At 39.8% G+C, this 14512-nt stretch overlaps 1 protein-coding gene across 1 annotated transcript in view; it reads right to left on the reverse strand.

The window, feature by feature from the left end:
• The window catches only part of snx29 (sorting nexin 29), a 199311-nt gene that overhangs the window by 37281 nt on the left and 147518 nt on the right, over positions 1-14512 (reverse strand). The window contains exon 19 of the mRNA XM_050060227.1: positions 1096-1236. Coding sequence (XP_049916184.1) covers positions 1096-1236 — 141 coding nt within the window. The remainder of the gene's footprint in view (positions 1-1095; positions 1237-14512) is intronic.

A 14512-nucleotide genomic window follows, 5' to 3' on the forward strand; every position in this document is an offset into this window, starting at 1 on the left:
GCTTAACAATTCGGTTAAGGGTGACCAAAACATTACAATTAACTTTCATGAACTGAAAAAAAAAAGGGTCAAAGCTCTCAAACGAAAACACTAGCAACAACCAAAAATAAGTTCATAGCTATTTAAATGTGTACAGTGCTTTGGATGTGCATATCTATGCCTCTATCCTGACTGACAGGTAGCAGTGATGGTAACCTGTCAATCACAAAGTAGCCACGCCCAAAAGCATACCCTGCTTTATTGTCTACTTGATTCTAAATGGGACCATACCATCATGCTGTTTTGGAGAAGACTTGAAACTAGTGATTAAGACCAGAAACTCACCAGCAAAATGTAAACTGTGGTAATAAATCAAGTGTAAAGTAGGGTCATTTCCTCATTGACTTTTTTGCCTCAGTCTTTTAGCACAAAATCATCTCAAGACATGTATACCTGCAGTCACATTCTGTTTGACGCCTACATGACATGCCCCTACAAACCACGCCCACAGGCAGCAAACCCACCAACATGGCAGCCATTTGAAACCTGCCACAATGGGAATTACTGAATAAATATGAGGCCCAATGTCGCAATAATCCACCTTATTCATTTACTTCATTCATCATACATGAAGATGTGACTCACCATGTAAGTAACAAGATATAAGCCTTACCCCTAACGTTAACCGCCTCTCTTTTAACCTGATACTGCTAAATGCTATCTTGCTGTAGCATTTTCTTGAGGGCTTATGCTTCAGGACCAAGCAGCAGGAGCTGATTGTAGAATGATGGTGGGTGAGTCATGTAACTGGTGGGCGGGTCACGTAGCTGCAACAGTGGCAGCTATACCTCCTACTCGACTCCCACAGCTAATATTAGCTCAATTAGCTCGCTACAGCTTATTTGATCTATAACAAAGTCCACAGTTGAGTAGATACAATGATTCTGCTTGTGTCTACCTCATGGATCAAGGAAATGAAGGATCCATTGTTTCACTCCCTAATTATCAAAGGGGGCTCAAACAATATTCTTTATGTGTGACTGCTCTACAGGAGTGTTTGACAGAGAAAGGCCAACAGTCTGTCAGACAAACAGGACATGGTTACTTGCAGCTCACCTTGTTCCCTATGGCTTTCTTAGGTGGAAAGTTGAAGGCGTCCACCTGTGGAAACTGGGTCCTCAGGTGGTTGTGGAGCTCCCTGAACTCGGTGTAGCGCCTGTACACATTCCACTCATTGTCCAGGATACGGATGTACACCTGAGCACAGGTAAGAGACAACATCATCATCATCACATTCATCATCAGCGGTAGCTTGCCCTCAAATCATTAATACATTGTAATACTGTAAAGAGAAACTGAAACGTCCGATGAGAAACTAACTAAACCAGAACTAAGTTATCACATATTTCACAAAAATAAAGAAAAAACACAAACAGCAGGTTGTTGTATAATAATAGCCTTTCGTATTTTTTTGCAGTTCATGTTTGTCATTAAGCTCTTACATTGCCATACAATAAATTGATGAGATGGGTGAAAGAACGACTTCCTCTCATCCTTGTAAATGTGTATTTTCACTTACATACTGCAACACATAACAGAGAAAGAGTCTGTCTATAGGCGTGACTGTGGTGCCACCATTTCCATGCACCATTAGCTGCTTTATTCAGACTCACGAAAGATAGAGGGAGCAGAGACAGAGAAGGAGAGATGAGCCTATTACAAGAAAGAGAGGGAGGGATGAGAGTTAGAGATGGGTTTCCATTTTCACAGCAGAAAACAGGGAATACACAGAGACAAAAGAGAGGGAGCAGAATGGCTTTTGAGAATTCAATTTCAAAAATGGCCAACAACAAAAAATACAGACTCGATTCAGGTACATGAAAACAGAAATTGATTTAAGGATCGACCAAATGTACCTAGGCATAGCTGCCCCCCGCCAGGCAAATCAAAAAATAAAGTAAATAAAAGCCGAGAACTTCAAAACTGTTTTATAATGTCGGACTGCATGTTCCCTTCCTCCTGCTCCATTATCATTAGATGAGAACATGGATTTTTAGAGGTCATTTTTTATCTTAAGATGACTGACAACACAGAAGGACTTCAACAACAAACCCTGAGCAGAAACATTCAACTTCACAGTGTTAGTTATCTTTAACATTACTTTTCGTTTCTCAAACCTTAACTTAGGCTTTTCGGAATAAGCCGACTGAGCATACAAGCTATTTGTTCCCACAGCAGTGCCCAGTTCAGCCCCTGAGCTGCTCAACAGAGGTGAGACAGTACGCAAGGTTTGAACTTTTCTATCAAGCTACAAACAAGTGCAACACTATAAATGCCTTTCGGGAGAGACTGTCTAAAGCTCTGTGGTGTTGCTGATTTGATTTTATTATTGTGTCATGCATACATAACACGCCCAGCCCAAACAGGCTTACAAGTCACCATTAAGAGAGACTAATTATCAAAACAATTATCACATCTGTGCTACATTTTGAGCCGATTCATTCAGTCGACATTGAGCTATATCACTGGGTAAGTAAAAACTCTGACACACTAGTGGTGCTACAAGAAAACTTTGGTATTTTTCAACCTGGACTGAATATATTCTCATGTTTTTGTCCCTAAGGGCGCTTTGACACCTAACCTGCTTGGTTTGATTATAATGAACTCAGGTCAGTTTGCGTGGTTAGTATGGTTCGTTATGTCTGGTGTGAAAGCTGTCAATCAAACCCTGCAGTGGACTTAACAACCGAACTGAGACTGCTCAAAAAGGTGGGTCTCATTCCGTTTCTGAACGGACTCTGGTGCAGTTCATTAGTGGGGTGAAAGAAAGCAAACCAACCACAGGAATTTATGATGGCAGATGTGATTTTAGCAACAGCTACACCAATATTCAATTCATTTGCTGATTGTGAAATCTGTCTACGATCTCATAAGACATATGCACATCGGCGAGGGTATTTTCCCTGATTAAAAAGTTGTTACAACTGCCATTATTGTACCTGACTCCACGTACTTTGTCACAGTTAAGCCCCGAGTCATGACTGTACAAGAGGCCTTCTTTTTATCCTGTCTCTATCTTTGTCATTATTCATAACATGAGATCGATTTGCAGTCTAGAAACAGCCTCCTTATAATGCTTATAATTAGTTATTTCTCTTTGAGCTCTTTGTCACACCAAATAACAAAAATATAAACATGCATCAAAGTCCTGGTGCATTAACAACTGTCAGTCATTAGACTTAGATGTCCCCATGTGGGTCCTGAGGATGCACCAATGATGCAGGATGACAAATGCCAAAACTGTCCAATCAACAAGTTACTTGTCAGCCAGTAGAACGTCATGGTTTTTCCCCCTGGTCAGACCAGGTGTACTGAACTACAGGTGTAAAATTAAAACCGTTCCAGTATAGAGTAAGAGCCCTGCAGCTGGCTGTTGCAAAATGGGTTGCAATGTAAGCCCTCAAGGCAATCGCTCACTGTCAATGTGCGTCCACTAAAAGTGTTTGTTATTGCCACTCGCGGGCTCAAATTATAACAGGTGTCTGTCAACTTTATGGAAAGGACCCTACACTGAAATAAAATGTTGTCTTTACCCTTTACCTGGTCTGTTTGTTATTGTGTCCAACTAAAAAGAAAGACTCTTTCTGAAGTCTCGCAAATTGAGTTGTTGCAGGAAGACATTAACAAACAGACCGAATAAAGCAAAAGGTTTCAGACTCTGATGAAGTGTCTGACAATATTATGGAAAGGAACCGCAGAGAAATAAAACGTTTTTCTTTTTACCTTTCACCTGATCCGGTCTGTTTGTTAATGACTTTCTGCAACAACTCAACTCTTCTCTTTTGAGCCAGACACAACAACAAACAGACCGGATTGAAGGTAAAGACAACATTTTATTTCTTGTAGGGTCCTTTCCATAATGTTGTCAGACATGTATAATAACAATATGAGCCTGTCAGTGGCAAAAACAAGCACTTTTCGTGGATGTACATTGACTGTGTGCGATTGCCCCAAAGAATTACATTGCAGGCCATTTTGCAACTGCCAGCTGTACCGCTCTCACTCCGCACTGGACCAAGTTCAAAAGCTGTTGTTCCCATCAGTCACTAAGACACAAAAACATGAGAAACTATGGTCTAGGTTAAAAAAAATACAAGTTTCCCTTTAAATCCTTAGAATTTATCCTCTTGGGATCAGGAATATCTGCACAAAATTTCTTGACAATCCATCATATAGTTTCCATTCACAGATCCGAGCTGCTAGCATGGTTAAAAAAAGAAGTTACCATTCTACACATGCTGATTGGTATGACATGAATAAAGACATTTGGGGCTGTGACTGTCATTATTTGGATTTGACACTTGTGAAAAGACATGTAATGTCATAGAATGCCCTTTTCAGAGGTGTAACAACAAACTGTCAGAGCTTCAGTACAGGAACTCTTACTACATTTTGTCTTCATGTCAACCTCAAAGACATTTTGACGGACACCGGAACAAGGAGATGACAGTTTTTTGTTTTTTTGGGGGGGTTGCTGTGAGGTGACTGTTCTTTTACTGAGTGATCTTTTGTCAGCAGGCATGCTACTGTGCAGTCTAGGTTGCCAAACACAAAAAATGTGACATTTTGGACAGCCATTAAGAGAAAAAATGACAGCTGAAGCTTTGTTAGCCGTCCTAAATGCCTCGCTGACAGACACGTCTAGACATCGTTAATGTCATAAAAAGATATCAGAAAATGCTGCTTTACAGTGGAGTTAAATAAAATGATCTAAAAGCATGTGCCATTATTTAAATGGACATGTGCTGAGTGAGTGAGAGGCGAGAGAAAATGTTTTTATCTATGCTTGCTTCTTTATGTCTTTATCAATTAACGCTCACTTTATCCACAGCACAATCACTGAATAGTATGCTTATGGGTAAGAGATTTTTTACAGTGGAATAAACACATATATCCTGAATGAAAAACACTCTCTGATGTAAAGCAATAATCGCCCTCAGGGTCACACTTCAAAAATCCCAGATATACATTAACTTGCTGTATAAGGAGCAGCTACTGCATTAAAGGAAAGACTCGAATCCAGTGAATGACAGTGGTGGTTGACGAGATGGGAGCAGACAAGGCCGCTAATGGACAGGAGACTTGTCACATCAGCGTTTCTGTTTGACCTACAGAAAACAGAAACGCTGTACACGAAGAGTTGAGTTGTTGAGACCTCTGTAAGTTTTTACCAACTTCTTTTTTGCAAGTTAAGAGATGGACTCTGTGTGTGTGTGTGTGTGTGTGTGTGTGTGTGTTATGCCCTCATATAGCTTCCTTTATAGCTGGCTAAACTGGGTCATATTGAATTCCTCATTCAGGTTTAAACTGAAGTGTCTGGCTTTATTTCGGAGTTCTCTGTGTGACTACATTTAAAAAGCAAGTAAAATTTTGGCATTTCAAGGCTTTAGCAGATAACAAAATTGTGAGGAAAAACAATTATTGTACAGTGTTCACAGGTAGATAGTTTTTTCAAATATCGTCTAGATTAATATTTCATAATTCACAACTTTTAGTCTGGACTTGTCACAAGTTTTAAGTGAAAAAATAATCACTGTGACATTTCCGTCACCTTAATAAGCTCATTTAAAGAAATGTCCACACATCCACTCCATCACTGTAAAAACATGCCACGTCAAAGTCAAGGCAACGTGAAGCAATTACTGTAGCATTAGGGTGGAGGGCTAGACATTTCCTATTACATTCAATCATGTGCTATTTTTCAACTGAGACAAGCGGGTTGGTGCTTTTAAGAATTCCATATGGTCAGCTGAAATACCCTGCTGAACATAAAGCCCTGACAGGCATGACAAATAAGTAGCTTTCCAAACAAATTAATGCAAACAAATATAATTTCACTTCTAATATCGGAGACAATCCACTACGCAGACCTACAGTGGTGAAAAGCAAATAAGTACATCTACTCAATCTATTCAAGGTACTTTTACTTTACCTGAGTATGCTTCTTTATCTCTCTACTCGACACAATTTTAGGGGGAAATATTGTACTTTTTACTCCACTACATTTGTCTGATAGCTATAGCGACAGCTATATAGTAATATATTAGGGCTATACAATATATCTTTTTTGTTTTAAGCATCATTGTGATGTCAACTTGTGTGATAAACGCATCAGGAAAGACTGTGATGTTGTACTTTAGATATAATTAACTAACAACTTCTGCATTACATTCTGTCTGTTACGCTGTTTTAAAACTTTAGCGGCGTTGGAGCAAGGGATTAACTCTCCCGTATTCATGTGTTGTTTGGTTCAGCAGGCAACCTTGCAGTGACTATATTGTTTTTCATTGCCCACAGTAAATCGGGATACATTAAGTATCTTCTATTTCTGGCTTCCCAGATTATGGCTATAAGGGATCCGTCTTGTGTAAATATGACATATTCAACCACACAACACATAAACCTGCCCAACTTTCACACAAACTCCCGCAAGAGTTTTACCCAGATGGTTTCGTTATCGCGATATTCAACACCATTATTGTGTATTTTCCACATACTGTGTAGCCTCCAAATACATACATTATATTATGGACTTGTATTTCAATACTTTAGGTATATTTTTCTGTTAATACTTTTGTAGTTTTACTTTCATAAATCTTGAATGTAAGACCTTACCTGTAACCGAGTATTTTTACAGAGTGGACAGTGTTGTGCATGAACACGCTTTAAGAGCACATTCATTCAACATGCTCATATTTTTGGTGAATTGTGAACTCAACCAGTGTCCGAGTCCAAGAGGACTGGTAGATGAAAAAATCCACAAGCCAAGCATATTGTTTTTTTTACCAGACAAAGCAACAAATTGCCTTTTTGTATCACATATAAAATCATTTCACTACATTTCATTGAGATCATAAGGTATTACATTGAATACAAAGTTAAAGTAGAGGATAGAGCAAAGCAGTGATGCAGTGTGTATGTTCAGGGCTTTTATTGTGAAAGGGAAGAACAGAAGGAGCAAAGCTGTAATGTGCTGTAGGAGGAAATAAAGAATTTGCGGTCTTGCTTCAGACTACAGAGCCTCCTTGTTATTATTTCATTACTGTCACCAGTATGGGGGCAAATCATAATGCTCAGTTACACATTAGCCTATCGGAAGCTAGCAGCAGACCGGCAGCAAGTGACACTTTAGCGGATCAGCTGATGTCTGCAGTGTAAACAGTGCCCAAAAGCTAGGAGCGCTTGAGATGATCAGCTCGCGGGACCATTTAGACATGCATAAAAACACATCTGTAAGTGTGTGCCTGTGTGTTTGTGTGTCTGTGAAACACCCCTGATGACACCAACATGCGGTGAAGACTCTTTATTTATTTACTTTTTATTACATGACTATTTTGGTACAAACATCTACCCACCAGTGTGGCGGGTAGCCCTTAGACATTTACTCACCTAACGGAAAATATCTACCCACATTTGGCACTTGGCGGGTGTTAATTATGGACTGTGAACTGAACACATCAGTTGGCAACTTATGAACTTAATTGGAGTGTTGCTCACTATCTGGACAGTTGGCAATGCTAATTTTATGGCACCCCGCATACTGACACAACACACAATGCTAGCAATCTGTGGAAACCAGTTCATATGTATATTTGAAGAATAAACAAATTTGAAACAACAAATCGAGTTGAAGCACCGGACTGGTCTTGGGAAATATCTGCAATTTTTTTTTTTTTTTTTTTTTTAACGTTAACTAGTTCATTTTTTCAGGACCAAAAAAATCTCAACACTTCATTGTCATCTGGGTTACTGGACTGTAAAGCGTAAACGTGCCCAATACTGAGAGCGGTACTGTTACTTTTACCCAAATATAAAAGACATGATTGCTTCTTCCACAGCTGCAGACCTTTAAATCAAATTTAGTGAATGTGTTTCAGTGTAATGTTCTGGATTAAAATGTATCTTGATCCAAAAACAAACAAAACCTCATCATAATTTAAATAATAATTTATAATAATACATAAGCCATGATGAATGGGGCTGTATTGCACGCTTCAAAAACCAGACGACAGTGGGTGAGAATGTCTTCGTGTACTTCATGATACTTATTCACATGTAGTCTCTTGGGTCTGAATACACATTAAGCGCTGCATTAGCAGAGATGTGCTGATAGAATCAGTCCCACAGTGTCTGTAGCTTCTCAGACATCAAATGACTTCACACATATGGATGTATTAGCGCAGCGAGCTTAATCCACTTTACACCGTCTCGTTGGCATACTTATTTATGGCAACACGCACAGCTACCAGCTCTCTCCTCCTGACTAATCACAAATAGTCTTTCATTATCTCGGATAAAAATCTTGGCGACATCCGAACTGCGGCATCCTTGAATATTTGAGCACCGGCGCTTTGATACTTCCAATAAAAGCCGTCTTCAAACAGGGACAGGTCCTCTAATCATGGTTCAGAGGGACCTCATGGAAGAAGGGTTGATGGGTTTTGGCTGTTGTTGAAAGCCCGACTGTGATGGACACGGTCCTATTGTCAGTATTTAAATGGCTTATGAGAGTATCTGAGAAAGCATAATAATACGTTTGATGAAAATATAACCTCAATGAGTCAATATAAAAAGGAAAATCCACATTTGGGACTGAAGTATCAGCAATTTATGATGCTGGGAAATGTTTTTTTGGCAGTGAAGTGCTGTAATTTACTTCTTCAGTGTACCCACTTTTCCCACAAAATCAACTCACCTACTTCAGTTGCAAACTCAGCTTCAGGCCGCACTGTAGCAAAATGAAAGGTCAGGAGAAAGTGCTGCTCCTCCGTCACTACATGTCTTACACAGTAACTGCATTGCACTTTTGTCTATTGAGACTAATGCATGTGCGGAAAAGGGTCTCTGCCTCTTGCACGGTGGATGTCTCACTCTATGATGCAGAACATCATCGCAGAAAAAGGAGTCTAGAAGGAAGTGCTCACTGTCTTGAATCTGAGGAGCTGTCTTCTCTGTTTGTTTACTGTTGACATTTTTGGATGACATTTCTGGCGCGCATCAAACTTTCTTATCTTCACTAGAAAATGTGTTATCTACATTTGAGCATTAATCCACCGGACAAAATGAGCGCAGAAATAACAGGGTACCTCATCAAAAGACTTAGCTGTGGAGCTGTGTCTGTAAATGTACAGACTGTAACATAATGCTTAACAACAACAACACAGGCCTCATGCAGGAACAATTTCATATTCTTATCCTTAACTGTTCTGACACCTGTATTTTGCAGCACTCGGAGCAAAACATACAATTACTGTGGTTACGCACAAAAGACGCAAGAAAATAGACTTAAAGTGTAAAAATACGCCTCAGCAGACGAAAACAAAATAAATCCAGCAGTGTCAGTAGTCGTGTTAGAGGACCTGAAACAATTTGAAAATATTAATAATACATCTGCTAATGACATGTAATCAGAACAATGTTGTACTTTGACAGAAGTTAAGACGGAGTGGACTGACACGAAGTTAGATGCTAACTGCTACAATGAACTGATAATAAATGATGTTTACTTATCATTATTGATGCTATAACTTGTAATTTTAACAATTTATTATTGCACACATTATAAAACTTTCTATACTTTATGAAATATTTGTTAAGGATTAAAAATGTTTTTTTTCTTTTAACTTCATATGTACATTATTTTAATAGTTAGTATAATGTAGCAGCTGATGACCATATGTTGTTAAAAGGTTGATAAAGACTGTGTAGTGCATCTATAAACATTTTATAACAGCCATGAAAATAATTTTCACAAATGGTTTACATCCAGTTATTAAACATTAACAAATACTGAAGTATAGAAAATATTAAAGCCTAATGTGTGCAACAACAATAATTGCACACATTATTAATACACTCACGAGCCAGTTCTTGAGGTACACCTTGCTAGTACTGGGTTGGTGCCATTTGTCTTCAGAACTGCCTTAATTCTTGGTGGCATAGATTCAACAAGGTGCTGGAAACATTGCCCAGAAATTTTAGTCCATATTGACCATATAGCATCACACAGTCGCTGCAGATTTGTCAGCTGCACATCCATGATGCGAATCTCCCGCTCCAGTGCATCCCAAAGGTGCTCTATTGGATTGAGATCTGGTGACTGTGGAGGCCACTGGAGTACAATGAACTCATTGTCACGTTCAAGAAGCCAGTTTGAGATGATTTGAGCTTTGTGACATGGTGCGTTATCCTGCTGGAAGTAGCCATCAGAAGATGGGTACACTGTGGTCATAAAGGGATGGACACGGTCAGCAACAATACTCAGGTAGGCTGTGGTGTTTAAACCATGCTCAGTTGGTACTAAGGGGCCCAAAGTATGCCAAAGTATGCCAAGAAAAAATCCCCCACACCATTACACCACCACCAGCAGCCTGAACCGTTGATACAAGGCAGGATGGATCCATGCTTTCATGTTGTTTACACCAGATTCTAACCCTACTATCTGAATGTCGCAGCAGGAATCGAGACTCATCACACCAATTGTCCAATTTTTGTGAGCCCGTGCGAATTGTACTGTAGCCTCAGTTTTCTGTTTTTAGCTGACAGGAGTGGCACCCAGTGTGGTCTTCTGCTGCTGTAGTCGATCTGCTTCAAGGTTTGATGTGTTGTTGGTTCAGAGGTCTTCTACGTACCTTGGTTGTAACAAGTGGTTATTTGAGTCACTGTTGTCTTTCTATCATCTTGAACCAGTCTGGCCATTCTCCTTTGACCTCTGGCATCAACAAGGCATTTTCGCCCAGAGAACTGCTGCTCACTGGATATTTTCTCTTTTTCGGACCATCCTCTGTAAATCCTAGAGATGGTTGTGCTGTTTCTGAAACACTCAGATCAGCCCATCTGGCACCAACAACCATGTCACGTTCAAAGTCACTTAAAGCACCTTTCTTCCACATTCTGATGCTCACGTTGAACTTCAGCAGGTCGTCTTGACCATGTCTACAAGCCTAAATGCACTGAGTTGCTGCCACGTGATTCACTATTTGTGTTAACAAGCAGTTGAACAGGTGTACCTATAAATATTGTGAATTATTATTTTCTTGTTTGTTAAGAGTAAAATAACTATTAACTATTCATTATCAATTTACCATATATTAATGATGGTTATTACAAAGTGTTAAATCAGAGGTAGTAATTGGGGATGTGACAGTTGTGGAAAGGGATGAGGAAATATTATAAAGCAGGCAACTTAACAGTGTTGGATGTTGCAATGGAAGGTTTTACCCTGGAAAGCAACCTGCATAAAGACCCAGAGGCAGCTGACGGAGTGAGAGAAATATCTTAAAAACTACTGAATGCCAGTAGGATTAAAGAAAATGCAACAAACTTGCTTTTGTTTTCATCAGGTTAAATCTATGTAATTTGTATCATCACCATTGACCTTTCCCTTTTTTTCCTTTAAGATTCAAAACTTAACATTTTTAAGTCACACGAGTACGTGACTCATCTGACAGGTCTGAGGCACTCGTCAATTTTCTTGTACTTTAAGAGAAAAGTACAAGAAAATTGGTGAATGCTGCAAGTTCTCTTAAATGTCTTGTGTGTGCCACTTTAGAATAAACCAGTTCATATGAGTGGTTCTTAAATGAGGCCCAATTATTCTTTCAAACTCCAAACTGCAACTCAAAATGTTACAAATAAGCACTTCTGAAGTGGACTGTCATCCTTTTCTATAGCCCCGAGAAAACATCAGAAACCTTCACATTATTTAAAAAATAGGTCTTTCATCACAGAAACATATCTCCCCTGTGATTAACTGTTATTTGTTCTCTGTTGTGTCTTGAAATATTAACACTGGGCTTTTCTCTTACATCCTCACTTCAGTGAGTTGGACTAATTCCGATTGATCAGTTGTGACATTTAAGACAGAATGTCAGTAAGCGAGAACAGGATGCTCGCTTTTAGCTGAGGCTCGATCCATACTCTTTGACACCAAAATGATAAAGACGGTGGATATAAAAGGGATATAAATCTGTTCCCCTCTTGTGAGAGTGAGTATATATGTTATCTTTTGTACACGTCCTTCCACTGGGTGATAATTCATTACAACAATCGATGTCAGATGGCGTTTGTTAAATGACATTAACTACGCCCGCAAGCACCCGTAAAGCTGTGCTGTTTTCCCAGACTGCTTGGATGTAAAAGGGCTAGCATGAACTTTAACTTATTCATTAAGATCCCCATTATCAGACACCTCTGCACCAGACGCCGCTCTGAGGTTTACATACACGCATCCACAATGATGCAAGCACCTGGTAGAAAGCCACATGAAGCTGGGGAGAACATGCAAACTGCACGCAGGAAACCAACCCTACGTCTCTGTGGCCTTCTCCAGTGGTAACAGGCACAGCACGACAGGAAAAGTGTACTTGCATACCGTGAAATAACGACAGAAATAAAGATCTGAGACGGGAAGTCTGTGAACAGATAATTGCAGCTTTTTCTTTGCTTGACATTTAACTGGATCTTTAGCCTGAGGGTATTCCAACAAGCAGGTGGAACTAGGAGTATTCGTGAGCCACAGCTGAGAAATGCAGAAAGTGCAGATGATAATGATGTCTCTCTCCCTGCTGAATCTCTCTGAGAAGACCCTGGTCTGTTGTTCCCCCATCTGACAGGCAGGCTAACTGTAGGAGTTCCCACTGTGGTTAAAACTGTGTGCAAACCCATTTCCAACACCGCAGGAGACCCACACACAGAGCCTTCTTGCTCACTATGCAGTTAGAAGACTATGCACTTGCCAGGCACAAGATAGCTTTGACCGATGTATGATATCACCAAAGTGACTAGTGTTTGGAGGTAGCTGATGTGTGCTACATTAGCATATAGTAATGAGAGCTATCACATACATTTAAAAACCCAATGAACCAAAAATCCATCTGCTTCTGACTTGTTTCAACATGTTCTGGCTGAGTTTAAAGAAAGTATACACTTGTTGAAGGTGTGGATCAGACCAGAGGGAAGCAAGAAATAAAGAAACAACCAGAAAAAACAACAAATTGTAGATACAAATTGGCAGGTTTTCATCAGCCATGATTGGAACCCATGAAAAACAATTAGAAAAGAGGGAAGGAAATGACAGAGAAAAGCTTTGGCATGGCAGGACATAAGAGATACCAGGATGTCTTTAAATGTATGTTTCTAGTGAAGGAGAGAGGATGAGTGAATCAAATCAAACCAAACCAAAGCAAAGGCAGCAGAGCCTCATTTTCCCCATCACTCTTCACAGATCATTGTAGGCCAAAACATTTGCCCAATTAGGCAGAAAATAGAATCCATTTAGAAGTCTGGAAAGAGGGGACGTAGCAAAGGACCACGAGAATAGATGAACATGAATGTATGTGTGCATCCCTACTTTGTGCCTGCAAACCCTTTCCAGGCAAGCAATGTAATTTTTATCCATGTTAGCAGCGTGGGGTTAACAATGTCAGTTAGTTGCTTGGTCCACCACTTTGGTCCAGACTGAAAAATCCCAACAACTACTGGATGGATTGCCATGACATTTAACAGACATTCATAGTCCCTAGAGGATGAATTCTACAAACTTTGGTGAACCCCTGACTTTTTTCTGTAGCGGTGCTGTGAGGTTGACACTTGTGGTTTGTAGTAAAATGTCTCCACAATTTTTGGATGGATTACTATGAACTTTGATACAGTTATTCGTGTCCCAGAGAGGATGAACTCTGATAAGTTCAGTAGCACCCTGACATCTAGCTCTAGCTCGAAATTTGAGTTTGTCCATTTATAGCCTGAACTAATTTCCATCTCCTTCAGCTGTGCTAGAACATTGTACTAGTTAGCAGCAGGGGTGTAAAGCACAAGTCCCATTACAATAAGATATTAAACTGATTCTTTGGACAATAACACAATATTTGCTAGCATCATAAAAACTGCCTCACTACAATTTTGATATGATTCAATTCAAGGGGCCTGCAATCATTAGGAGACATTCATAAGTGCTATATCGTAGGGCAACTTGACTTGCTTGAGTTTCTTGAAGACATTCCGCCTCTTGTCCAAAAGGCTTCTTCAGTTTTGATGGACTGATGCAGAGTTGCAGGCTTTAATCCCTGAGTGGGTGTGAACCCTTACAGAGTCATCAAAGTGACATGTGAGTCGTTGACCCACCCAGCCATTTTGTGTGTCGTAAGGGTTAGATGGTTCCAGGTGTGAATGGATGTTAAGTCATCTGGGGAGAAATCTCAAGACTGCATTGTAGATGGGTGATAAGTGGTGTTGGAGGCCACCTCCTCTGTTTAACGATGGTCGTTCAAGTATGACGTAGATGGCTTCTTTCACATCTCTTTCAAACTATCTGTCTTCTCAGGCCAAGATGTGAACATTGCTGTCCTCGAAGAAGACCTACTTTGAGGACACCCACACAAAGTTATAAGCCTGTGACCCTGCATCAGTACAGTTAGAACTAAAGAAGCTCCTTGGATGAGAGGTGAAATGTCTTTAAGAAACTCAAGCAAGT

Source organism: Epinephelus moara, chromosome 13 (genome assembly GCF_006386435.1).
Source record: "Epinephelus moara isolate mb chromosome 13, YSFRI_EMoa_1.0, whole genome shotgun sequence".
Taxonomy (NCBI): domain Eukaryota; kingdom Metazoa; phylum Chordata; class Actinopteri; order Perciformes; family Serranidae; genus Epinephelus; species Epinephelus moara.